The 27599-nt window shown below is 41.7% G+C and overlaps 1 protein-coding gene across 1 annotated transcript in view; it reads right to left on the bottom strand.

The window, feature by feature from the left end:
• Nucleotides 1-1914: 1914 nt before the first annotated feature.
• The window catches only part of LOC140729945 (uncharacterized), a 91334-nt gene continuing 65649 nt past the window's right edge, over nucleotides 1915-27599 (bottom strand). Inside the window, exons 4-7 of the mRNA XM_073050119.1 lie at nucleotides 25852-25996; nucleotides 12364-12407; nucleotides 7063-7106; nucleotides 1915-5256 (exon numbers count right to left, since the gene is read on the bottom strand). Coding sequence (XP_072906220.1) covers nucleotides 5140-5256; nucleotides 7063-7106; nucleotides 12364-12407; nucleotides 25852-25996 — 350 coding nt within the window. The 3' untranslated portion in view covers nucleotides 1915-5139. The remainder of the gene's footprint in view (nucleotides 5257-7062; nucleotides 7107-12363; nucleotides 12408-25851; nucleotides 25997-27599) is intronic.

The following is a 27599-nucleotide window of genomic DNA, read 5'->3' on the forward strand; positions in this document are numbered from 1 at the left end:
GTGTCAGACATGCGATTCTGTGGATGCAGGAAAGAAACACAGATGGTAGTTTGCCTCCCAGGTGCCAGGGTTTGGGATGTTTCTGATCGCATACATGATATCCTGAAGTGGGAGGGAGAACAGCCAGAGGTCATGGTACATATTGGTACCAACAACATAGGCAGGAATAGGGAGGGGTCCTGAAAGCAGACTACAGGGAGTTAGGAGGGCAGTTGAGAAGCAGGACCACAAAGGTAGTAATCTCAGGATTACTGCCTGTGCTATGTTACAGTGAGTATAGGAATGGAGTGTGTCTAAGGGATTGGAGCAGGGGGCAGGGATTCAGATTTCTGGATCATTGGGACCTCTTTTAGGGCAGGTGTGACCTGTACAAAAAGGACCAATATCCTGGCAGAGAGGTTTGCAACGGCTACTGGGGAGAGTTTAAACTAGAATTGCTGGGGAGTGGGAACCAAACTGAAGAGACGGATGAAGAAATGGATGGCTCACAAATATTGAAAGCTGGGAGACCGTGCGAGAGGGAGGATAGGCAGGTGATCGAGAAGGGACATGCTCAGAGCGATGGTTTGAAGTGTGTTTATTTTAATGCAAGGAGTATTATTAACCAAGTGGGTGAGGTTAGAGTGCAGATCAGTACTTGGAGCTTTGATGTTGTGGCCATTACAGAGACTTGGATGGCTCAGGGGCAGAAATGGTTACTTCGAATGCCAGGCTTTAGATATTTCAGAGGAGGGAGGGAGGGAGGCAAAGGAGGTGGGTGTGTGACACTGTTGATCAGAGATATTGGCACAGCAGCAGAAAAGGAGGAAGACATGGGGGGATTGTCTACTGAGTCTCTGTGGGTGGAAGTTAAGACCAGGAAGGGGTCAAGAGCTCTACTGGGTGTTTCTTATAGACCACCCAATAGAAACCGGGACATCGAGGAGCAGATAGTGAGACAGATTCTGGAAAGGTGTAATAATAACAAGGTTGTCGTGGTGGGAGATTTTAATTTCCCAAATATCGATTGGCATGTCCCTAGAGAAAGGGGTTTAGATGTGGTGGAGTTTGTTAGGTGTGTTCAGGAAGGTTTCCTGACAAAATATGTAGATAAGCCTAGAAGAAGACAGTCTGCACTTGATCTTGTATTGGGAAATGAAGCTGGTCAGGTATCAGATCGATCAGTGGGAAAGTGGTTTTGGACAGGATCTTTCCTATGGTGGGGTCGCTAAGACCAGAGGACATGCCTCAGAATAGAGCGGCGTCCTTTTAGAACAGAGGTGAGGAGGAATTTCTCTAGCCAGAGAGAGGCGATTCAGTGGAATTCTTTTCCACAGGCAGCTTTGGAGGCCAAGAAATTGTGTATATTTAAGAGAGAGCACAATAGATTCTTGATTAGTCAGGGCATGAAGGGATATCGGGTGAAGGGAGGAGATTGAGGATGAGGGGACCCATGGCTCAGCCTATATCCGCTGCTGAACTTTGAGCAGGTTTTTACCTGAGCAATCAATGCACTCATTCCCCTCAACACTTCTATGTGCAGGGTCCCTTAAGAAACAAACAGATAAACCAATACTTTGTACATGAGATAATGTCTGATGAGTTTCCGATAGTAAATCTGACCTACTGCTGGAATGACCTGTTTTAATTCTATCAAAACTAAAAAGGATTCTGAACAAATTATAGCTTTACATGCACCAATTTCTCGAGCTACTGTAAGCCCAAAATGATGGCAGCCAATCCTGTTGTATATATTCTGATAAATGGTTAGAAGATCATTCCTTTATCGTTACCTATAATGCAGGCACAAAAACAGCCAAAGCAACATTCCCAGTTAAATTATCTTTTAATCCATCTGTAAAAATGGTTAACATATCATTATAAATTTCCTTAATATATTGATGAACCAACAGACTTTCAGGCAAAAACGGAATCCTTTGACTTTATTAAATTGTGTACGTCACGGTGCCGATCATTAATTCTCCATTTTCTCCTCATTTCCTTTGATTGTGCCATGATTCTGACCGTTAATTTCTCATTTGCTCCTACTTCTCTATTGATGACGGCACAACTCATTTCCATCAAGAATTCCAGCATAAGTACCTCGGCATTACAACCACTTGTTGCCAGATCGTTGGTTTTACCTGTGTGGAAATTAACGTTTTCTGGCCGCTTAGGATCATGTGTTCTAAGTTTTGCTCCAGTTTCGAGGTTTACCTGTGAAAATCCGCTTCTCCGTGTCAAGATCTCTCCTGTTTGCTGTTCAATATTCACACCCGCGTAAGCATCCTAACTCAATTTCTTTGCCTGTGTCCTGTGTTTGGGTTCGCCCCGTTCCATAGCAACAGCGTAACCTAAAATCAACTAAAGTCATTGTGGAAAAAGCCTTCTTGTGAAGCTACAGGAGGACATGATGTGTAATCCCCACTTTGCTGTCAGTGGATGGCACCAGGGTGAAGCCACTGATTGGTCACGTGTGCAATGGGTGGGGCTGGCATTTGGGTGTGTGGAGTGGGGCTTCATTTTAAATACCGTCCCGAAGCTTCACACTGATAGTACTGGGTGACTTAGAGGGGGGCAAAATCAATAAGTAGACACAGGTCTGTCAGGGGGCAGGTATGGTATTCACGGTGTTTCATTGGTCAGAATGGTGCCCTGGGCCCAGTCAGCGATGGTAGGTGAGAGTAAGTGTTCGGCACGGGCTAGAATGGCCGAGATGAGGTTCAACCCAGATAAGTGTGAGGTGGTTCATTCTGGTTGGTCAAATTTGATGGCAGAATATAGTATTACTGGTAAGACTCTTGGCAGTGTGGATGATCAGAGGGATCTTGGGGTCCGAGTCCATAGGAAACTCAACTCTGCTACACAGGTTGACTCTGTGGTTAAGAAGGCATACTGTACATTAGCCTTCATCAATCATGGGATTGAGTTTAAGAGCCGAGAGGGATTTTGCAACTATATAGGATCCTGGTCAGACCCCACTTGGAGTACTGTGCTCAATTTTGGTCGCCTCACTACAGGAAGGATGTAGAAACCATAGAGAGGTTTCAAAGGAGATTTACAAAGATGTTGCCTGGATTGGAGAGCATGTCTTATGAGAACAGGTTGAGCGAACTTGGCCTTTTTTCCTTGGAGCAACGGAGGATGAGAGGTGACCTGATAGAGGTGTATAAGGTAATGAGAGGCATTGATCATGTGGAGGCTTTACCCCAGGGCTGAAATGGTTAGCACGAGAGGGCATAGTTTTAAGGTGCTTGAAGAAGGTATAGAGGAGATGTCAGGGTTAAGTTTTTTATGCAGAGAGTGGTGTGTGCATGGAATGGGCTGCTGGTGGCGGTGGTGGAGGCGGAAATGATAGGGTCTTTTGAAAGTCTCCTGGATGGCTACATGGAGCTTAGAAAAATAGAGGGCTAGGGGTAAAGCTTAGGTTGTTCTAAGGTAGGGACATATTTGGCACAGCTTTGTGGAACAAAGGGCCTGTATTATGCTGTAGGGTTTCTATGTTCTATGATTATGTTTGATGGCTATCTGGAGAAGACGGATTTCAGAGTTGTATACGGATACATGCTTTGATAATAAGTGAATATCTGAACCTTTGTATTTTCCATTGCTGACCATTCCTTCATGTAAAAGCTGGCTGTGAAACCTTGTATCAGTATGATTCCTTTAAGTTTACTCTGGTATTCAACCCCAGTTGTTCTCTGAGCCATCAGGATGACTGCAGAAACACAAGAGTTCTAGTCACCACCACCTTTTCACAGACAATTGAACACTGATGAACACAGCACAGGGACAAGCCATGCTGATCACTGTGATACCAAATTGAACAACTCTCATTCTGCTGAACTGCTTCTCAACCCTTTCCAAACCTCCACCTCCTTCCCGTAATGTGGTCTCCAGAAATCCAACTGGCCATCAGCAGGGGAATGGAGGGTCACTGAGCCTGGGCAGAACAGCAGTTCATCATGGACTAGATGGGCCAAAGGGCCAGAATGCTCTACGACTCCCTGGGGTCCTGCTATTGACTGTAAATGGCAGAGTTGCACAACTGAGCATTCCAGTATCAAAATCCCATTGTTTAATTCATAAATACACACAGAACTTTATTTCATTAAGGTAAGACACTGACAGTAATATCAATATTTGCAGGCAATTTGTACACAGCTTTTCTTGCCAAAATTAATACGTTGCATTTTTATGGAATATAAATTGGGGGAGTAAACTCGTTATCTAAGAGCAGAATACATGCCTCATATTACAGCACTAACTGAGCTGATGAAGTCTCACCCACGTTCTTGTAGCATTGACAAGGTTTTACATCAAAGGAAATTGCAATATGTTCTGTCTTCTGTGAATGCAACTTCCCAACTGCCCGTACCCCCAAAATATGGGGTTTGTCTGTAATTAATTAACAAAATGTTCTGCAAAATTTGAAAATGATATCCATTTTCCTAGGTTCCTTTAAGGTTGTCACAGCCGCCTTGGTGGGGGTGGCAGTGTGGATAAGATCCCACTAGCAATTAAATTCTCACAATGTCATACATTTCAAATAGCCTTTGATAACCAAGTCCAGCTTCTCATCTTCACCTGTGGCTTAGCTACTGAGCTCAGTGAAACCATTTCTACTGATAGGAGAAGGGGAAAGGGCAGTTTACTGCCTCCTTAACACCAATTGCTTCAGGAAGATGTCAGTGAGAAGGAAGACTCTGATCTCAAATCTCTGCTGGCTCATGGGGAAGGCATCGGGTGTAACCCTGATGAAAATCCAGAGCTGGGGTCCCTAAGGCCACTATATTGAGCTCAACATGGGAAGTGAAACTAGGTTAAATGGGAATCTTGGTCAGCATGGATTGGATAGGCCGAATAATCTCTTTCCTTGCTGTTTGACTGTGAATTTGTGAAGGGGTTTAATCTCCTGCAGCTGCAGGGGAAAGCCCCTGGGGATGGGAAGAAATGGGTGGGGAGAGATGGACAGACCAGGAAGTTGTAGACCCTGTGGAAAGCAGAAAGGGGTGGTGAGGGGAGGACGTGGTGATTGTAGGATCACATTGTAGTTGGTGGAAGTAGAGAGGTGTGGCGTTCCGGAGTCCCGTGTGCTGATTTTTACCAGCAAGAAGCACGCACTTATTTAATGACCTGCTGCTGAAGAATTATTTTTAGTCACTGGGCGCGTTTGATGACGGCATATTCGGTTGCTTCCTCGGTGACTTGTATTCTTGGAGCTGTCTTCTGCCGTTGGAACTGAATATCAGCATAAAACATCTCTGATTGCTCTGACTGGAACAGAAGAACACAGACGTTTACAGTACTGAAACAAACCACTCACCCCCTGGTTTATATCTGACCCATCCCCACAGGACATCGCTACATTTGGCTACTAAAGACACGGTCTCTGTTGTAACCTCAGGGATCTTAGACACCAGAGATACTGACGATGCAATTAGTTTGAAGCAACACACAGAAAATGCAGACAAAGTTGAGGATCCCTACCACCATCCCATAATCACTATATCCCACTATCATCAGGAAGGAGGATATTTTATTCATGTATTGTTGATAATATTTGGTTTTATGTGATAGATGTATTGTGGGTGTACCGTGGTCTGTTGGAACACTGTTTTGTCTGTTGTATCCATGTACAGTCAGATGACCATAAACTTGAACTTGAACTGAGTTCTGTTGAACGTTGTGGGCTGGTCAGGTTGGTGCCGAATATGTTGTGACACTTGCAGGCTGCCCCAGCACATCCTTGGGTGTGTTGGATGTTAATGTATGTTTTGATATACATTGATAAATAAATCTGAATGACATTTGCTAAATGTTTCCCTGCAAGGTTATGCCTCAGAATCGTTTGGCTCAGAACAGTTTACATGTGGAGTTTTTACAAAATTGAAATACAGTGCAGAATAGGCCCCTCGACCGTGACACTCAGCAACCCACCTACTTAACTCCAGCCTATCACAGGACAGGAGGAAATCAGAGTACCCAGAGGAAACCCACAAGGTCACAGGCAGAACATTCAGACTCCTGAAGTGGTAGGAATTGAACCCATGTTTCTTGTACTGTAAGACATTTTGTTAACCACAGAAAGAGATGGACTCTTGATAAGCAAAGGGAAGAAAAGTTATGGGAGGAGATGGGATCATGGAGTTGCAGTTACAATTGAACCACCGTGACCTTAATAAACAACAGGGCAGGTCTGAGGGTAAATTGTTAAACTGGTTTATCATTGCCACATGTACTGAGGTAGAGTGAAGAACATACACATTGTCCACACAGATCAAATCATTACCATAGTGCACTGAGGTAGGACAAAATAAACCAATAACAGAGTGCAGAATAAAGTGTGACGGTCACAGAGAGAGTGCAGTGCAGACAGACAATAGGGTAGAAGGTCATAACGAGGTAGATTGTGAGTCAAGGGTCTTATCCTACAGGGGATCCTTTCAAGATTCAAAATTGTTCAACATCATATGATAAAGTAGTGGTTGGGAGTGTGGAGGGGTGGGTTAGTGGGTGAACGATCAGTCTTTCTGCTTGGGGAAAGTAACTGTTTTTGAGTCTAGTGGTCCTGGTGTGGATGCTACAGGAACAAACAGTCCATAAACAGGGTGGGTGGGATCTTTCATGATGTCCCTGGCCCTGTTCCAGCACTTTTCTGTGTCTATGCCCTTGATGGAGGGTAGATGATGCTGGTGATGTGTTGGACAGTTTGGACTGCCTGTTGTAGATCTTTCCTGTCCACAGCAGTGCAGTTTCTGTACCGTGCAGTGATGCAGTTTGTTAGGATGCCCCCTACTGTACATCTGTAGAATGACATGAGTATGGATGTGCAAAGTCCAGCTCTCTTCAGCCTCCTCAGAAAGTAGAGGCGAAATAGACGAGTAGAGGAGAGTAGAAATAGTCTTATAACAGCGGGGCAGAAGGGCCTGTTCCTACTGCTAATTCATATTAGTGTCTAAATAAAAGGTTAAAGAGGAAGTAATGGTGTTTATTTAACAGACTTTCACTACTTGATTTATTAGGAAGTAAAAGTGTTCTTGGAAAACGTTTGTCAATGTTATATTGAAGTATGTTACTTACCACAGTAACATTTGTGGCTGCCTGGGTATTCACCTCGGTTTCAGCTGAAATAAAATGAGAATTTGTTTGAGAGTTATGACACATGAGTGATAATTGAACTGAAATCACATTGTGATGAAAAATCTTCTATTCACCCTTATCAAGAGCATTCACTGTGATTCAACGTTGTGAAACAATAAAGCATGAAAACTTCCGGGGGGGGGGGGTGAATACTTTTTATAGACACTGTAATAGAGCAAAAATTAGTGGGAAGTTGGAGGATTGGGAAGCTTTTAAATACCAGCAGAAGGCAACTAAAACAATCAGTAAGAAGGTAAAGATGGAATATGAAAATAAGCTAGCCAATAATATTAAAGAGGATACTAAAAGTTTGTTTAGACACATAAAGTGTAAAAATAAAGATGTTTAAGTGGATGTCTGATGCTGGAAATGATGCTGCAGAGGTGGTAATGGGGGACAAGGAAATGACAGATGAACTGAATAAATATGTAATGCCCTTGGAAGGGGTTCACTGCGAATGTAAAGTTTGTTCTGCGGCAGCAGTGTTTGAGTTGTGACGAGAGATAACGGGGGCATTGGAATGTGCGCCGTTCAATGAAGCGAGTGTTTCTCTCATTGTGTGCCTAAGAGCAAGTGATTCGAGATCTTTTGTTCGGCAGAAGATGAAGAGGGAAGATGCCTGAAAGGGGTGGACGGAGTGGGGCTGGGATTCGACGAAATCCGGGGGAAATCAATGAAGGGCCACCGGAAGGGAAGCTGTGAGTTCCAATGTGCACACTAGACTGTTTCACTAAAATGGGCCCTTTTTTGTTTATCTTTACTAACTCTCTGGTCAGATGAAGAATTATAAAGCTAAATTGTTTAATTACATATAGTGTACTGTCTGTTATTTCTTGGTACTGATTTGTAACAGGATAACACATCACACAGCATCCACACAAACAAGAGGTTTTACACCTCAGACTTCACACGTTTGGCGGGGCCAGAGACTGTCTTCCCTAGATTCCCGTTATCTTCAGTCATAACCCAAACACTGCTGCTACAGAACAACCATTACGTTAGCAGTGAAACCTTTCCCAGTGCATTACAAGTATTTTGCATCAGCCTTCACTGTGGAAGGCACCAGCAGTATGGTGGGTGTTCCAGGTGTCAGGAGGCATTAAGTGTCAGAAGTTAACAGAACTAGAAGGAATGTTCTTGGGAAATTGAACGGTCTGAAGGTAGATAAGTCACCTGGACCTGATAGTCTACACCCTTGCGTTCTGAAAAATGTGGCTGAAAAGATCATGGAGGCATCAGTGATATTCTTTCAAGAATCATTTAATTCTGGAATGGTTCCAGGAGACTGGAAAATTGAAAAAGTCACTCCAATCTTCACGAAGAGAGAAATGTAGAAGAAAGGGAGCTATAGGCCAATTAGTCTGACATCAGTGGTTGTAAAGGATTGTTGAAGATGTGGTTTTGGTGTACTTGGAGGCAGATGATAAAAATAGGCCATAGTCAAGTCAGGTGAAGTGAAGTTTATTGTCATTTCGACCATAAACTGCTGGTACAGTACACAGTAAAAATGAAACAATGTTCCTCCAGGACCATGGTGCTACATGAAACAGCACAAAAACTACACTAGACTATATGAAACAGCACAAGGCTACACTAGACTACATAAAATAACATAAAAACTGCACTAGACTACAGACATGCTTAGGACTACATAAAGTGCACAAAACAGTGCAGGGCAGTACAATAATTAATAAACAAGACAATAGGCACAGTAGAGGACAAATTACAATATAATAAATGATGTAGATGTCAGTCTAGACTCTGGGTATTGAGGAGTCTGATGGCTTCGGGGAAGAAAGTGTAGCATAGTCTGGTCGTGAGAGCCTAAATACTTCAGTACCTTTTGCCAGATGGCAGGAGGGAAAAGAGTTTGTGTGAGGGGTACGTGGGGTCCTTCACAAGACTGTTAGCTTTGCGGGTGCAGCGTGTGGTATAAATGACTGAAATAGCAGGAAGAGAGACACACATGGTTTCCTCAAGGGAAAATCTTACCTGACAAATCTGTTGAAATACTTTGAAGAAATAGCAAGTAGGATAGAAAAATATGTGGTAAATGCTGTGTACTTTGATTTTCAGAAGGCCTTTGACAAAGTGCCACAAATGAGGGAGCTTAACAAGCTGTGAGCCCATGGAATTACAGAAAAGGTTCTTGCATGGATAAAACAGTGGCTGATTAGCAGAGGTAAAGAGTGGGAATAAAGGGAGCCTTTTCTGGTTGGCTGCTGATAACTCATGGTGTTCCACACAGGTCTGTGTTGGGACCGATTCTTTTTATGTTACATATCAATGATTTGGATGATGGAATTGATGGCTTCTTTGCAACATTAGCAGTTGAAACAATGATAGGTGGAAAGGTAGGTTGTTTTGAGGAAGTAGAGAGAATACAGTAGGACTTTGACAGATTGGGAAAATGGGCAAAGAAATGGCAGATGGAATAAAGTGCTGGGAGTGTATGGTCATGCACTTTGGTAGAAGGAATTAAAGGGTTGAGTAGTTTCTAAATGGAGAGAAAATACAAAAATCTGAGGTGTAAAAGGATTTGGGAGTCCTTGTGCAGGATTCCCTAAAGGTTAATTTGTCTGTGGTGAGGAAGGCAAATGTGATGTTAGCATTCATTTCAAAAAGAGTAGAATATAAAAGTAAGGATGCAGAGTTGAAACTTTATAAAACACTTGAGAGTATTGTGAGCAGGTTTGGGCACGTCGTCTTAGAAAGAATGTTCTGAAACTGGAAAGGGTTCAAAGGTGATTCACAAAAATGATTCCAGGATTAAACAGCTTGTTATATGAAGACTGTTTGATGGTTTTAGGCCTGTATTCACTGGAATTCAGAAGAGTGAGGGGTAACTTAAATGAAACCAATTGAATTGCGAAAGGCCTTGATAGAGTGGATGTAGAGAGGATATTTCCTATGGTAGGAATGTCTAAGACAAGAGGGCACAGCCTCAGAATAACAGAGAGGAGGAGGAATTTCTTCAGCTCGAGAGTTTTTAATCTGTGGAATTCATTGCCACAGGCAGTTGTAGAGGCCAAATCTTTATGTATGTTTGAGGCAGAGGATGATAAATTCTTGATTGGCCAGGGTGTCAAGGGACACCTGGAGAAGGTAGGAGATTGGGGTTGAGAGGAAAAATGAATCAGCCGTGATGAAATGATGGAGCAAACTAAATGGACCAAATGGCCTAATTCTTTTCCAATGTCTTAGAGTCTTTTGTTCTTATGGACTCTTTTCTTGTTTAGCTTGTGTGCAGCATCTTCTAGGCTAATGCTTCAGTACAAAGCTGCTTTCAGTTGGTTTTTCCATAAGCTTTTCAATTGGGAGTAAAGGATTAATCAAAGAACTAAATGTATGTCCTTTAGTTTGCCATGATTACAGGTGTGAGTTCAACCGAGGTGAAATTGATGAGAATTTGAAAATCTTTACTCATGCATCCTTTTAGATTGGAGATGAGGAGATATTTCTTTAGCCAGAGAGTGGTGAATCCGTGGAATTTGTTGCTACACATGGCTGTGGATGCCAAGTTTTATGTATATTTATGGCAGAGATTGATAAGTTCTTGATTATTCAGTATATGCCAAAGAGTGCTGAATGGGTGGAATTTTTTTGCCACATGCTATGATGGAGGCCAAGTCAGGAGACTAGGGCTGAGAGGAAAATTAGATCAGCTATGATGAAGTGGCAGAGCAGACAGGACAGTGAATGGACAAGTAATCTTGTTCTATGTCCATTGGGCGCCTGAGACACCAAAACCACAAACTGTTCCAGCTGCTACCATCTGGGAAATAACACTGCAGAATAAAAGCCAGGACCAACAGGCTCTGGGACAGTTTTTCCTGCCAGGCCATCAGACTGATTAATTCATGCTGATACAACTGTATTTCTATGCTATATTGACTGTCCTGTTGTACATACTATTTATTACAAATGGCTATAAATTGCACATTGCACATTTAGACGGAGACGTAACATAAGATTTTTACTTCTCACGTATATGAAAGATGGAAGAAATAAAATCAAATCATTAATAATGTAACTGACAGTAAAAAAGCTAACAGTATTGTAAAGGACCCCACGCACCCCTCATGCAAACTCTTCTACCTCCTGCCATCTGGCAAAAGGTACCGAAGCATTTGGGCTCTCATGACCAGACAGTCCCGACTGTGCAACAGTTTCTTCCCACAAGCTATCAGACTCCTCAATACTCAGAGTCTAGACTGACATCTACATCATTTATTATTATATTGTAATTTGTTCTCTACTGTGTCTATTGTCTTGTTTATTAATTATTGTACTGTCCTGCACTGTTTTGTGCACTTTATGTGGTCCTGTGCAGGTCTGCAGTCTAGTGCAGTTTTTTATGTTGTTTTTACATAGTCTAGTGTAATTTTGTGTTATTTTATGTAGCACCAGGGTCCTGGAGGAAAGTTGTTTCATTTTTACTGTGTACTGTACCAGCAGTTTATGGTCGAAATGACAATAAACTTGACTAATCTTGTTTCAACTAATTTTAATCTATTTTTCTCTCACTATCATAGAGGGATGTCCCTTTAGAACAGAGATGAGGAGGTGTTTCTCAAATCAGAGAGTGGTGAATCTGTGAAATTCTTTGCCACAGGCAGCTGTGGAAGCCAAGTCTTTACTACACTTAAGGAAAAGGTTAATAGATTCTTGATTAGTCAAGGCATGTCTGCTCCTGTATCTTATGATCTTATGTTGTTAGTCTTGGTAAAATTCTGCTGTTAATTTTGCACTAACGTTAACCAACTTTAGAGAATGTGCATGAATGAGATTTTTTAAAGTTAGCTCAAGACTGATGTTATGCCAGTCAGTGTCAGTGCCCTGTAGCAAGCTGTCCTCTGATTTGATGCAGATATTGATTGCTTACATTTGGATTGTTTGGATACAGAATCTGAGTGGAATTGAGACCCTAACAGAGTAGAGATTTTCACTCCATTTCTATCTCTTGGTATGGTCTGCGTGCATGGGTATCAGTAATTTAGGACAAAGTTATGCTGAAATTTCTTTAATCTGGCTTGTGAATCTTTATCCTTCTCTATTTCAGAGGATGAGGAATGCTTATTTGTCTGCATATATTAAAGAGAAGTGAAAAGGCAGGACTGGAGTTGCCGTTGAGGATGATGAAACAATTGACTACTCCCTTGTCCTGAATTGGGAAAAATTGTTGAACATAACTATCACGTGAAGTAATTCCCGATATGAGCACTGAAATGAACTTTTTACCTGTAACTGTTTCATACACTGTGTCCCCATCTTCAGTAGAGCATCTGGAGAAATGGAGAAGATAATGTTAGTGAATTAGTTATATGATAGATATTAATGTCTTAAAAACAATTTAACAACGATGAGAAATTAAAGTAGTCAGATTATCTTTTCCGGTATAATGAAGTTTTGTGAAGGTAACAGTTGACTGTTTCATATCGGTTTCAGTACTCCTGATGGAATTGGATTAATTTCATCCTCAATACATGACACAGCAGGGTTGCTAGGATTAAGATAGGAAAGGACTAGATGATTTCAATAACACAGAATACTGCAGATGCTGGAAATCCAAGGTAATGCACACAATGCTGGAGGAACTCAGAAGGTCAGGAAGCATCCATGGAGAGGAATAAACCATTGACATTTCAGGATGAGACTCTTCATCAGGACTGGAAAGGAAGGAGGAAGATGCCAGAATAAGAAGGTGGAGAGCGGGGAAGGAGGACAAAGCAGAAAGTGGTTTCCATGCCCAGTTTCACTTTTGCAGATGAAAGTATCCTGGATCTGCTAATGTATAAACAGATGGCTTCCATCAATAAGGACCCTCACCACTCAAATATCTCTCTGCTTGTTCCAGCTTCCAGGGAGAATCAGACTTGGGTATAACAGCACTGGCATATGTCATGAAATTTGATGTTTCATGGCAGCAGCACATTACAATACATAATAATAAACTATAAATTTCAATAAGTGTGTATATATACATATGTGTGTGTAAAATTAAATAAATAGTGCAAAAAGAGAAGCTAAAAAATAGTGAGGTAGTGTTCATGGGTTCACTGTCCATTCAGAGATCTGCTGGAGGAGCAGAAGAAACTTGACGATTCACTTACTTATCCAAACTTCTCTTAAACATTGAAATTGAGTGTACATGTACCACTTGTTTTCGCTGATCATTCCACACTCTCACCACCCTTTCAGTGAAGAAGTTACCCCTCATGTTCCCCTTAAACATCACACCTTTCACACTAAACCCATGGCCTCTGGTTGTAGTCCCACCCAAACTCAATGGAAAAGGGTAAATGCAAGCTGGCTTATCGATACCCTTCATAATTTTGTATTGTTACGTACCCCATAACTGGGTTGTCAAACCAGCAGGAATGGAACACTCGTTGGAGTCTGTGATTACTAGAAACTAATAATGTTTATTAGGAGGGAGGGGGAGATCTCTCTCTCTCTCCCCTCTCCCCTCTCCCCTCTCCCCTCTCCCCTCTCCCCTCTCCCCTCTCCCCTCTCCCCTCTCCCCTCTCCCCTCCCCTCTCCCCCCTCTCCCCCCCTCTCCCCCCCTCTCCCCCCTCTCTCTCTTATATCCGTGTCCAACCCTGGATCTCTTAGCTGCCCCATCTGTTTCTCATCTTGGCTCTGTGCCTCCATAAGCTCCTTCCTCACTCCAAAATGTCCACCTAAGGGTGGTTTATGGGCAAGTCTCAAAATCTCGTTCCTTGACAACCCTAAATTAGCCTCATCTCTGTTACTTCCTTAGCTCCACTATTCTCCATTTTACCACCCTCTAACCCCTCTTGGTACGGGGCTGATAAAAATGTCTTAGCTAAATCAACGCTGGACTCCTTAAAACTGGTGCCTGTCTCTGCTGCTTTTCTGGCCATGCGTCGAGTTACTGCGCAGGCGGGATTAACTTCAGAAACTATGGGCGGGTCCTCTGTCCTGGCAGGCTTGCTAGTCAGCTTCACTGCTGGGTACACGTCCCCACCTGCCAGGTCATTCCCAAGCAAGACATCTACCTCGGGTATCAGGAGTGCAGACCGTACCCCTATCGTGACTGGTCCGGAAACCAAATCACACGTCAAAAATACTTTATGTAGCTGTATGGCCTTGGTCCCTTTTCCAACCCCTTCTATCATGTTCACGTCACCAGTACCTGTCTCACTATTGAATTACAACACTCTGCTTAGGATTAAGGACTGAAAAGCCCCAGTTTCTCTCCAGATTCTTACTGGCACTGGGGTTGACCCCTTCCTCACAGATACCAACCCGGTTGAAAGGAATTTCTCACATCCCTCCTGAACTTGGTTTAGCTCCTCTGCTTTTAATGGCATTTCAACCAGCTTAACACAGCCCGTTGGCGCGGTCGCCTTTCCTTTCCCTGTCTCCTTCTTTGGAGCAAAGCACCTAGACACAATATGACCAGCTTTCTCACAATTAAAGCACACAAAACTAGGAGACCTCCTGCCAGGCTGTTTCCCGTCCTCTTTACCCTTCTCACTAGTCCCCGGCTTACTCTCTGGCTCAGCTGGTGGACTTTCTCTGCCCTCTCTACTACCCTTCTGGTAGCCCTTACTCGGGGTAAACTTTGCTTTGTGTGTTAACGCGTACTCATCCGCTAACTTAGCAGTCATGGCTAAAGTTTCTGCCTCTTTCTCATCTGGATAGGTCCGCATACCTTCAGGGACACAACCTTTGAACTGCTCAATCAGCAGTAGCTGTAGCAGTTTGTTATAATCCCCAGTGACCCCTTCTGAGGTGCATCAACACTCACAATACATTTGCATCTCACGGGCAAACTCTAAATACGTGCAGTCCCACTGCTTCCTCACATTCCGGAACCTTTGCTGGTATGCCTCCGGGACCAACTCATAGATCCTTAGTATAGCCTCTTTTACCACATCATACTGCTTTGCATCTTCTGCTGACAACGCCGAGTAAGCTTGCTGGTCCTTCCCCTTAAGCACACTCTGGAGTAAAAGAGCCCATTTATCCCTGGGCCAGTCCTGACTTACAGTGACCTTTTAGAAATGTAGAAAGTACCGATCAACATCGGTCTCCTCAAATGGGGGGACCAACTTAATCTCCTGGGTCGTCTTGAACCCTCCACCTAGGTCCGGCATTCGGCTCGCCTCTTGCATTATCTTTAACTTCTCCAGCTCAAGCTCCCTTTCTCACGCCTTCTCTCCTTCCTCCCTTTTGCGCTCCTTTTCTCTCTCCTCCTTTTCTAGCTGCTTTACTCACAACTCCTGCTCGAGCCTTAATTTTTCCATCTGCAGCTGAACCGCAGCCCCACCAGGTTTGCCCTCAGACACCACCTCCAGGTCCCCTTCGGGAAACACATTCTTAGACACATAATGCTCAATGATGGTTCTTTGTATCTCTGATCTCCTCATTGACTGCTTCCCCTTCAAAAGATTCAACCGTTTTGCAACACTCTCCAAGTCTGATTTCTTAACCTCCTCTAATGCCTCCAAAGTTGGCGCCTGGAGAAATTTCTCAATCTCCATTTCTGCTGTTTGCCCTTTTTGTTTTTTTGTTTTCAGATAGGGGAATTTAACCCAATCAATTCAACCAGTCCCTATTTGGACTTTCAAAATCCCGGATGAGCCCCCACTTATGTTACATACCCTGTAACTGGGTTGTCAAACCAGCAGGAATGAAACACTCGTTGGAGTCTGTAGTTACTAGAAACTAATAACGTTTATTAGTAAATTAAGTAATACAGTACACTAAAGGCAAGGATATAAATGTAACAGGTTAACAATGATAATATACACATATACACAGAAATATGGGAATAGGAATCCGCCAACTTCTATCGAAGTCTGGGGGAAATGATCAGTCATCAAGTGAAGCAGTGTTCAGTTCAGTTTAGAGTAGTTTGAGGTAGTTGTTTGATACCATTGGGGAGAGAGAGAGAGAGAGAGAGAGAGAGAGAGAGAGAGAGAGAGAGAGAGAGAGAGAGAGAGAGAGAGAGAGATACAGCTGAGATTTCAGACAAATGTCCCATTGTGGTCACCGACTGTGACCCCTCCATTCCAGATGCGATCGTTGTCCCGTTGTAGTCACCAACTGTGACCCCTCTGTTCTGGATGCGACCATTCTTCCATGGTGAACCCGTCACCCAGCCAAGGGTGGACACACAACAGGTCCCCACCGGTCATATCTTTACACCCTGTGAGCCTCTAACCAATTCCTGTGAATCGGTCCTCCAAACTCCCACCGACTTGTGGGGGCACAATGCTCTTTTCAGGGTCTCTTGGCATATCTGCGGTGTCTTAGCAAACCCGTTATTTTATCCCCCCCCCCGATGGGGTATCACCTGTCCATCAAACTTCTCCGCTTCCTTTTCTCTCAGCAGAAGTGTTAATGAGCAATTCATGTTCAAAGCAAAGTGTCCGTGGTGGTATCACTGCAGACGCCAAAATATTGAATTATGTGTCTCTCTCTCGTTATCTCATTAGCATTTTGAATAGCTCTCCCTTATCTCTCTCTTTTTAGCAGCATCCGTTCTGCACCTCTGCTTGGCTTCACACATAACAGTATACCTTTATCAAATTTCTTCTCAGTCTTCTACATTCTAAAGAATATATCCTAACCTATTCAATCTTATAACTCAGGTTATCCAGACCTGGCAACATCCTTGTAAATTTCTCTGCATTCCTTCAACCTTGTTTACATCCTTCCATCCTTACGTAGCTAATTAAAACTGCACACAATACTTCAAATTATGTCTCGCCAACATCTTAACTAACCTCAAGACAACATCCAGTCTGCTGTACTCAATACATTGATTTATGAAGTTCAATATACCAGAAGCCCTCTTTACGATCCTATCCACCTGTGACGCCACTTTGAATAAATAATGGCCCTGTATTCCCAGGTCTTGTTGCTCTACCACACTCCTCAGTGCTAGCTGGAATAGCAGGATAGCTAGAATGAATATGTGGCTTGAGCAGTGGTGCAGGAGGGAGGGTTTCAGATTCTTGGGGCATTGGAACCACTTCTGGGGCAGGGGGGACCAGTACTGTCCGGATGGTCTACATCTGGGCAGGGCCGGGATCAATGCCCTCGGGAGGTTGTTTGCAAGTGCTGTTGAGGAGGTTTTAAACTAATATGGCAGGGTGGTGGGAACCCACACAGAAAAGAAGAGGGAAGTGATGCAGAGACCAAAGCTAGAGTTAGTGAAGAAAAAAATAAGAGTAGAGTGCATAAAAGTAAAAAGCAAAAATTGCATAGGTCACTAGATTCTAAAAGGACAATGAGTAGATGGGCACTTTATCTAAATGCCCGTAGTATTGGAAACAAGGTTAGTGAACTTGCGGCACAGATCAGTACCAAGGCTTATGATTCATTGGCCATTACAGAAACCTGGTTGCAAGGTGGAGATGATTGGGAATTAAATATCCAAGGGTATCAGGTAATACAGAGAGATAGGCAGGAAGGCAGAAAAGGTGGGGTGGCACTCTTAATTAAGAATGAAATCAGGGCGATTGTGAGAGACGGTGTAAGATCTATGGAGCAGAATGTTAAGTCCATCTTGGTAGAGATTAAGAATAGTAAAAGGATAAAATCACTGGTGGGAGTTGTCTGTAAACCACCTAATAAAAATATTGCTGTGGCAGAGGCAATTAACCAAGAAATAACTGAGTCTTGTAAGAACGGAACAGCAGTTGTCAAGTGGGATTTTAACTTCCACATAAATTGGGTGAATCAGGTTGGTCAAGGAAGCCTTGAGGAGGACTTCATAGAATGCATCCATGATGGCTTTCTTGAGCAGCATGTTAGTGAACCTACAAGGGAAAATGCCACCTTAGATCTAGTCCTGTGCAATGAGACAGGTAAGATTAACAATCTTGTAGTCAGGGATCCTCTTGGAAAGAGTGATCATAGTAAGAATTGAATTGAAAATACACGTGGACTAAGATGTTAACTGTCCTGTGCTATCATCAGTGGGATCATCAGTTGATCAGCCACCTGTCTTCAGGAGTTTCGGCCTGCTTATGATCAAGACTCCCTCGAGGTGGTGGGCCAGCAGTGCTAAAGCACCACCTCCCACTGATGAGCTTAATAATTTGACATCTGCTTCTATCAGAGTTGTTGGTTGCTTCCATCCAACAGATAGTCTACTCTTCAGGTATCTATGCAGCTACTGAAGAGTTTACAAAAGATGGATACACTGTCCGACTATCTGCCCCTCTGGACGTACTTAGTCCACACCCATGATGATCCTGCCTCTGCTGCCTCAGCTGCAGCCCTGCTGGTTGACTTGATCTCTCTTCTAGTAAAGCCAAGGTCACGCAGCCACTTCTGGAAAGTGAACGCAATAAAGTCACGGCACCCTTCTTCGAATAGATAGCATGAGACCTTCCACCCTCTGTCTCTGCACTCTGATCTTAATTCTGCATACTTGTTTAACTTGCGCTCATGGGCTTCATCAATGTTGTCTTCCCAGGGGACTGTGAGTTCACCAATAACCACTTCTCTACTAGTGTCAGACCAGACAATTATATCTGGACGCAATGTGGTGAAAACTATTTGCTCCAGGAAACTGCCTTTCCCATCCAGGTTGGCTTTGACACACCAATCATTGGCTGAAGAAAGTATGTTTGATCATGGGCCTGCGCTGCCACCTCAACGATCTTTGCTCTCTCCTCAACCTACTAATCTCGTTCTGGCACCTGCTTGGTTGCTGTGTAGGCTTTGCTTTCTTCAACTCAACTAAACCAAACCTGTACTTTCCAACATTATAGATCATATCGCCCATCACTTCCAACTTTCTCTTTGATGTTCCCCTGAGAGTGTTCTCCAACATCATACTGATATCCTCATCAAACATACACCAAGCCTTCTCATCTGCCATTGCTGGCCACTTGACCTTCCTCTTCTTCTCTACCACCTCACCACCACCATCATGCGAAGGATCTACCTGGGTACTGTGGTCTGCAACCTGACCTGGGTTATCTCTCGTCTGACTAGGAGTATGATGACTCTCTCCAGAGTGAATCACTGTGGCTTGTGTATCAGTGGTTGAAAAGACCTCATCTTCTGTGCTTGGTGAAGTAATTTCATCTTCATTCACTGGGATGGAATAGCACTTCAACTTTGCTTGGTGGACTCGTAAACCTTTAATGCTGGAAAACGCTCTGCCACTCCAGCACATTGGACACTCAGAGTCTCTTATCCTAGCTCTGATAAGCTTGGTCGTAGTCGTTCCCTGTAATTAACTGTGTCCGTCCAGTTGGGTCCATCATTCTCCCTCCCTCTTGGAGGACCGCGAGGGTATGTTTCTCCATGTAAACTAGAAGCTTCAAGAAATGGGTGCTCTTCTGAGCTGGTGCCTGGACTGCCAATCCCGACACCCCCAGTGCCAGTCTTTCCTGGCTGTCCGCTGTCTCTCCACACTACCACCGGACTATTCCCGGTTGCCAACCAGACTATTCCTGGTAGTCATTGGTGTCCAGAACAAATGAATTGAAAATACACGTGTATTAAATACACGTGTGATTGAATTTCACATACAGATGGAGGACAAAATAGTTAGATCTAAAACTAGTGTATTATGCTTGAATAAGGGAGACTACAATGGGATGAGAGAGGAGTTGGCTAATGTGGATTGGGAGCACAGGCTATTTGGTAGGATAGTTGAGGAACAGTGGAATACTTTCAAAGAGATTTTTCACAGTGCTCAACAAAAGTATATTCCAGTCAAAAGTAAGGACAGTAAGTGTGGGGAGAGCCAGCCTTGGATAACTAGGAAAATAAAAGATAGTATTAAATTAAAAGCTCATAATTACAAAGTTGCAAAGAGTAGTGGAAGACTGGAGGATTGGGAAAACTTTAAAAAGCAAGAAAGAACAACTAAACAAGATATAAGGGAAGGGAAGGTAGAATATGAAAGTAAATTAACACAAAATAAAAAACTGAGAGCAAAAGTTTTTATAAATATATAAAGCAGAAGAGGGTGGCTAAAGTCAACACAGGTTCCTTAGAAGACAAGAAGGGGTAATTGGTATTCAGTGATAAGGAAATGGCTGAGGCATTGAATGACTGTTTTGTGTCAGTCTTCACGGTGGAGGACATGTTGAATATGCCAAAGTAAGATGTTCTGGATGAAATGGAAGGTGAGGACCTCAATAAAATCATTGTCACTAAAGAGACAGTGATAAGAAAACTAGAGGTCCTGAAGGTAGATAAGTCCCCTGATCCTGATGGGATACATCCCATCATTGTGCTGAAGGAATTGGTGAAAGTTATAGTAGACACGTTGCTAATCATTTATCAAAACTATCTACACTCTGGGCAGGTCCCGGTGGATTGGAACACAGCAAATGTAACGCCACTTTTTTAAAAAGGATGTAAGCAAAAGACGGGCAACTATAGGCCAGTTAGCTTAATATCTGTAGTCTGGAAAATGCTTGAAGCTGTCATTAAGGAAGAAATGGTGAAACATTTAGAAAGGAGTGGTTCCATTAGACAGACACAGCATGGATTCAGAAAGGGCACTTCCAGTTTAACAAACTTACTGGAGTTCTTTGAGGACATAATGAGTGCAGTGGTTAGTGGGGAACAGGTGGATACCGTATACTTGGATTTCCAGAAGGCGTTCAATAAGGTGCCGTACAAGGGAATTATAAGATATGGATGCATGGAGTTGGAGGAAGTGTATTGGCATGGATAGTGGATTGTTTAACCAATAGAAGGCAGAGAGTTGGTATATATGGGTGTTTCTCCGGTTGGCAGTCAGCAGTGAGTGGGGTGCCACAGGGATCGGTGCTAGGCCCACAGCTGTTTACCATTTACATTGATGATTTGGAAGAGGAGACTGAGTGTAGCATATCAAAATTTGCTGATGAGACTAAACTGAGTGGAAAAACAAATTGTACAGAGGATGTGGAAAGTCAGCACAGGGATATACATAGGTTAAGTGAGTGGGTCAAGGTCTGGCAGATGGAATACAACATTATTAAATGTGAGATCATCCACTTTGGAAGGAATAATAGAAGAGCAGATTATTATTTAAATGGTGAAAGTTTGCAGCATGCTGTTGTGCAGGCGGACTTGGCAGGGCTTGTTCATGAATCGCAAAAAAATGGCTTTCAGGTGCAACAGGTTATTAAGAAGGCAAATGGAATTTTGGTCTTCATTGCTAGAGGGATTGAATTTAAGAGCAGAGAGGTCATGCTGCCACTATACAGGATACAGGTGAGGCCACACCTGGAGTACTGTTTGCAGTCTGGTCTCCATACTTGAGGAAGGATATACTGGCTTTGGAGGCAGTTCAGAGGCCTACTCCTGCTCCTATTTCTTAAGTTCTTATGTTTTCTTAACCACAGAGTCTCACCTGCACAACAGCCAGATACTTGCCAGATAGTTTTTTTTCTTTTTTTTCACAGAGCACAAGAAAGTGTATATAAATGGTCACACAAGATTTTTAAAAACTACCAATTACATTATATCTGTTCATAATAACAATCTCATTACCCTATATTCATATAAGTTAATCAATAGTGATATTGAAATATACTACTTTATTGTATAAAAAAATAATCTAACCCCTACCAAGTTCGAAGCTGTTTATTAAGGAGAAAAGAAGGCAAAATACCTTCTCATGTAATAAAAATTGGTAATAGCCAACATCTGAGTTTAAACAGCAAATTGAAGGTTTTGAAAATAATTCAGAAAAGTTCTCAACAATGTTTGAAAGTCTTGACAAGATTCAGAGATTGAACAACGAATCTTCTCTAAATCTAAACATGACATAATGTTGCATATCCATTGAGCATGAGTAGGAGGAAGAACATCTTTCCACTTAAACAAAAGTGTCCTCCTAGCTATAAGAGATCTAATGGCTAAAATATGCAAATCAGGTGCCTTATAAAATTCTCCAGAAAATCTTTTTGGACCCGGAGCCTTCCCCGGGTGTAACGAACGTGTAGCCTTGGCGATTTCCTCATAAGAAATGGGTTGATCCATCTGTTTACAATTATCTGCAGAAAGTGCAGGGATATTTAACTGATCTAGAAAATAATTCATTACAGTATTATCTTTAGAGAAATCAGAACTATAAAGTTTAGAATAGAATTCTCTGAAGGTATCATTTATTTCAGAGTGATCAGTTGTCCTATCACCATTAGTTTTGCAAATTTCTTTAATTCATTGTTTAACTAAAGAAGTTTTTAATTGGTTGGCCAATACTTTGCCTCATTTATCTCTGTGAATGTAAAATTGAGTTTTATCTTCAAGAAGTTGAGTTTCAATTGGATATGTTAACAGAAGATCATATTTAGTTTTAACTGCAACACATCTTTGATATAAAACAGGATCTGGAGCTATAGCACATTTTTGATCTAATTGTTTCAATTGATTGGCTAATTCAGTTCTTTCTTTATTAGCTTTATTCTTAACATTCGCAGTCTAACAAATAAATTTTCCTCTAATATAGGCCTTTAAAGTATCCCATACAATAAGATTAGAAGTCTCTTAAGTCTCTTCCTTGTTTATTCTCTTCAAAAAACAAAATAATATGCCTCTCTAGATATCTTAAAAATTCCTTATCAGATAACAAAGTTGTATTAAAATGCCAAATTCTGTGTGTTTGAGGAAGACCAGGGAGATTTAAAGATAGAAATACAAGAGCATGATCTGAAACATCAACCTGTTTATATTCACTGGAATGAACTGATGAAATCATTTGACTATCAATAAAAAAAGAATCAGTCCTGGAATATGTATGATGAACATGGGGAAAAAAAACAAGTATCCCCTATCTAAAGGATTTAAGAAATGCCAAACATCAATTATACCACATTTCAATAAAAAGGATTGAATAAACAAAGCTGATTTATTAAGAGACACTGGTTTAGAAGGATAATCGGTCTAAAATTGGGTCTAGCCAGCAGTTAAAATCTCCTCCCATCACCAAAGAATAAAGATTCAGATCTGGTAAAAGAACAAAAAAAAAATTGCTCAAAGAATCCTGGATCATCTACATTTGGAGCATACACATTGGCAAATACTATTAATTTATTATCTAGTTTTCCTGAAACTATAACAAAATGTCCATTAGTACCAGACACTACTTTATGTTAGACAAAGGAAAGTGTATTATCTATAAGAATCAAAACTCCTCTAGATTTGGCCTGAAAAGATGAATGAAAACAAAGTCTGTTCCAATGGCTAAAAAAAACATAGATAACATTTGTGTATGTGAGTTTCTTGTAAAAAAAAGTAATAGGGACCGTAAATGTCCTAATATAAGCAAAAATCTTATGACGTTTGACAGGGTGATTTAACCTTTTCATGTTAAAACTGAGAAAATTAAGAGTTTGGTCCATTTTTAGTATTATTTAAAGGAAAGGCTAAAATGTAAGTTAAAATCAATCCATAAATATTGAGAAATGGTAACCAAACAACAAGTTGGCTAAAAAACATTTGAAAACAGCTTCTGAGCAAAGAAATGCATCCCCCTGGCCACATTCCAAAAGAAGAAAACCGACCATTAGAAAGCTAATGGTTTCAACTATGGACAACCCCCCAAAAAACCTAGTGATTGCTCCAATTAGCTTCAAGGTTGTTTATATTCCAACTTAGACTAAACAATATCCAAACAAGAAATTCAATTCTCGTAAATCAAAAATACAGTATTAAAAACATACAAAAGGAAATTAGTTACAAAGGTTTACCAAAAGTAAAAGATACTAAGTTCAAAGAAGTTATGTCTGAGTTTTTTAACATGGGTTTTAAACCCTCCCTTCACAATCCAGCTCATCTCAGAATCACACTTAAAAATGGTTTTTTCGAATGGTTTCATTTGACTGTTGAAACACAAAGGTTTTTAAAATCTGAAGGCTAGCTGTTTAGTTTGTCGTGACATGAAGATACAAGATTAAATGAGAAACTTTTAATTTGCAAATCCCGTTGAAGGGGCATGATTCGTTATAGGGTGGAATATTAAGATTCTCGACGACTATTCGCTTGAGGTTATGCAGGAATGTGCTAAGTTTAAAACTTTGTTGGAATTTTTTTAACAAGGGATTTAACCCGTCCCTTGGCTACCCAGTTTAACTGAGAATCTCATTAAAGATGGACTCTTCAAATGGCTTCATTTAAATGCTGAAGCATAAAGATTTTTTTTTTAATTTGAAAGCTAACTGCTAACTGCTTAGCCTGTTTTTTTCATGAAGATATAAGATTAACTGTTCAATGTCTTTCTGTATGAACAATGGCCCGGTAGTTTCTGATGCCATCAAAGTTGGCCTTTCTCCAATTTAGAATCTCAACTCATGGACCAGACCTTATTTTGAAACTAAAGACATTGTGAACACTAGATGCAAAGTGTTCCCCTACACAAACTTCTGACACCTGTCCTGTCTCATTCTGATAGCAGATCCAGTGTCGTACACTCTTTCATTGGGATTTCTTCGTATGAATGAAGGAAACTTTCCTGAACGTTTTTGACAAACTATCCCACCTATTCCTTTTACAGTGTAGGGTTCCCAGTAAATATGTGGAAAGTTAAAACAACCTTATGTTTCTTTCAACAGTCTGCGATCTCTTCTCTGTTCCTTTAAATCCCAAGTACTGTTGGGTTGTCTGTAATGCAGCCTCATTAACATGGTCATATCTTTCTTTTTCTTCAGTTCCACCCATAGCGCCTCACTGGACAAGTTCTGCAGTCTGACCTGACAAAGTACAGCCATTAAAGCCACCCATCCTCCTTTAATTCCTCCTGCTTTGTCACATCTAAAACAACAGAACCCTGGAATACTGAGCTGCTAATCCTGCCCCTCCTGCAAACAAGTCTAACTAATGGCTACAGTATCATAATTCTATGTGTTGATCCATGTCCTGAGCTCATCTGCCTTTCCTACGATACTTCTTGCATTGAAATAAATAGAGTCAGGACACTAGCCACAGAATGCTCAACCATTTGATTCCTGACTTTGTCTAATGTCTTAGCAACAACTGTCTCCACAAACCTCTCCATTAACTGTTCTGGCACCCCAGTTCCCATCCCCCTACAACTCTAGTTTAAACCCCACTGTGCAGCTTTAGCAAGCCTTCTATCAACACTGTTTTGTAATTCAATTTTTCACACTTTTTATTTTGAATTTACAGTAATTGTATGTATACGCACTGGATGCTGACCAATAGTAACCCCATCGCCTGGCACCTTGTGCCACCTCCTGTCTGCCATCAGATTTCTGAATGGTCTATGGACACTGTTTTGTTATTCATTGTTTCACACCTTTTGTTTTGAATTTACAGTAATTTCATGTGTTTGTACTGCATGACGACCAATATTGACCCTTCCATAGTAATCCCATCACCTGCTGTCAGTGACCCAGTTTCAGCCTCTCTCTCTGGCAATGTGTTGTGGTACTCCCACTCTCTGGTTGAAGAGGCCCTGGCATATCCCCTCTGAGTCTCTTCCCCCTCACCTTAATTACATTTTCTCAAATTTTATCTACCCCTGATATGGGGATGAGTTTTCTGCAGTCTATACCCTATCTATGTCCCTCATAACTCTGTACACCTCAATCACCCCCCTTGAGCTCCCCTGCCCTAGAGAGACCAGACTCAGCTTCTCCTGTCTCTCCTCATTCATCCCAGACAACATCCTGGTGGAGCTTCTGTGTTCTCTGACTGTTTCATTCAGATTCAATTCCTTTACCAAACATGTTTGATTCAATATTATTGAAATAATAAAATGTTATTTACCTTTCTGGCTTCAATCTCTGTTGAAAACATGCCCATTTTTTCACATAACATATTGCCATTACTAAGATGCAGAATAAGAGGATGAGTACGAGGATACTGGCGAGAATACTGGCCAAGACTTTCCAAGACCCACCTTCATCTGCTTCTGAAAAATAGCAACGATTGATGTACAGTTTAACACTGGTAATGTGAATTGTCCTTTGAATGACAGGTTTAATAGATAGATAGATAGATACTTTATTCATCCCCATGGGGAAATTCAACTGTTTTTCCAATGTCCCATACACTTGTTGTAGCAAAACTAATTACATACAATACTTAACTCAGTAAAAAAAAATATGATATGTATCTAAATCACCATCTCAAAAAGCATTAATAATAGCTTTTAAAAAGTTCTTAAGTCCTGGCGGTAGAATTGTAAAGCCTAATGGCATTGGGGAGTATTGACCTCTTCATCCTGTCTGAGGAGCATTGCATCGATAGTAACCTGTCGCTGAAACTGCTTCTCTGTCTCTGGATGGTGCTATGTAGAGGATGTTCAGAGTTATCCATAATTGACCGTAGCCTACTCAGCGCCCTTCGCTCAGCTACCGATGTTAAACTCTCCAGTACTTTGCCCACGACAGAGCCCGCCTTCCTTACCAGCTTATTAAGACGTGAGGCATCCCTCTTCTTAATGCTTCCTCCCCAACACGCCACCACAAAGAAGAGGGCGCTCTCCACAACTGACCTATAGAACATCTTCAGCATCTCACTACAGACATTGAATGACGCCAACCTTCTTAGGAAGTACAGTCGACTCTGTGCCTTCCTGCACAAGGCATCTGTGAACATTGTGAACATGTGAATATGTGAACATTGGAGGCTGATAGTTTTCCCTTAGATGCCTCATTTACAGTCAGTAAGGGAGGAGAGCACCGTGCTGAAGGATGAACTTGCTGTGCTGCTATTGTAGGGAAGGAAAGAAACATCAAGGTTATTAATAATAATAACTTATTTAGAGAGCAATTTTCATACAGACAATGTAGACAATGGGATAAAGAACAAGCATGAAAATAAATAAATAAATAGTCATGAAAATAGATGAGAAGCATGGTAAATAAATGGGTCTTGATCTGATGTTTAGAAGTGTCTGCATCCCTTATAGTTTTGTTAGTTAGCGTTTATGAGCATTGCTCTGCCAGTTATCCTTTGAGGGAGATTGTTTACATTTAACAGGCCGGCAGAAGAAGACCAGAGGGCTCGAGCAGGATTATAAAAGAAAAACGATACTGTTATGTACTCCGATCTCAGACCATTTAGAGCTTTAAAAGCAAGAAAAAAATCTTTGAAATCAATTCTAATAGATACAGGAAGCCGATGCTGAGTAGCTAGGATATCAGTGATATACTCTCCCATCCTGGTTTTTGGTTAAAAGTCCAGCAGTGGTGTTCTGAATGAGTTGAAATTTGAACATCAATAATACTGGATAGTTTCTGCAATGACCTCCATCTGCAACGTTAACTTATTGCTCTCATTTTAATCAGAGGTGCAGGTTGTGAAACTCCAAGGGCAGTGACGCTAATGTTTGTTCACCAATGAATTCCCCGGCGGCCTCCATCACTCACCAGTACAGAGTGGGATAAAAACAGAATACATTGAAAAAACTCAGTCATTCAGGCAGCCTGTGTGGAAAGGAAAACAGTCAATGTTTCTGGTTGAAGATTCTTCATCAGAAATGAAAAGGAGGAAGTCTAAATAGCAGAGAA

Source organism: Hemitrygon akajei, chromosome 7, assembly GCF_048418815.1.
Source record: "Hemitrygon akajei chromosome 7, sHemAka1.3, whole genome shotgun sequence".
In the NCBI taxonomy this organism is placed as follows: domain Eukaryota; kingdom Metazoa; phylum Chordata; class Chondrichthyes; order Myliobatiformes; family Dasyatidae; genus Hemitrygon; species Hemitrygon akajei.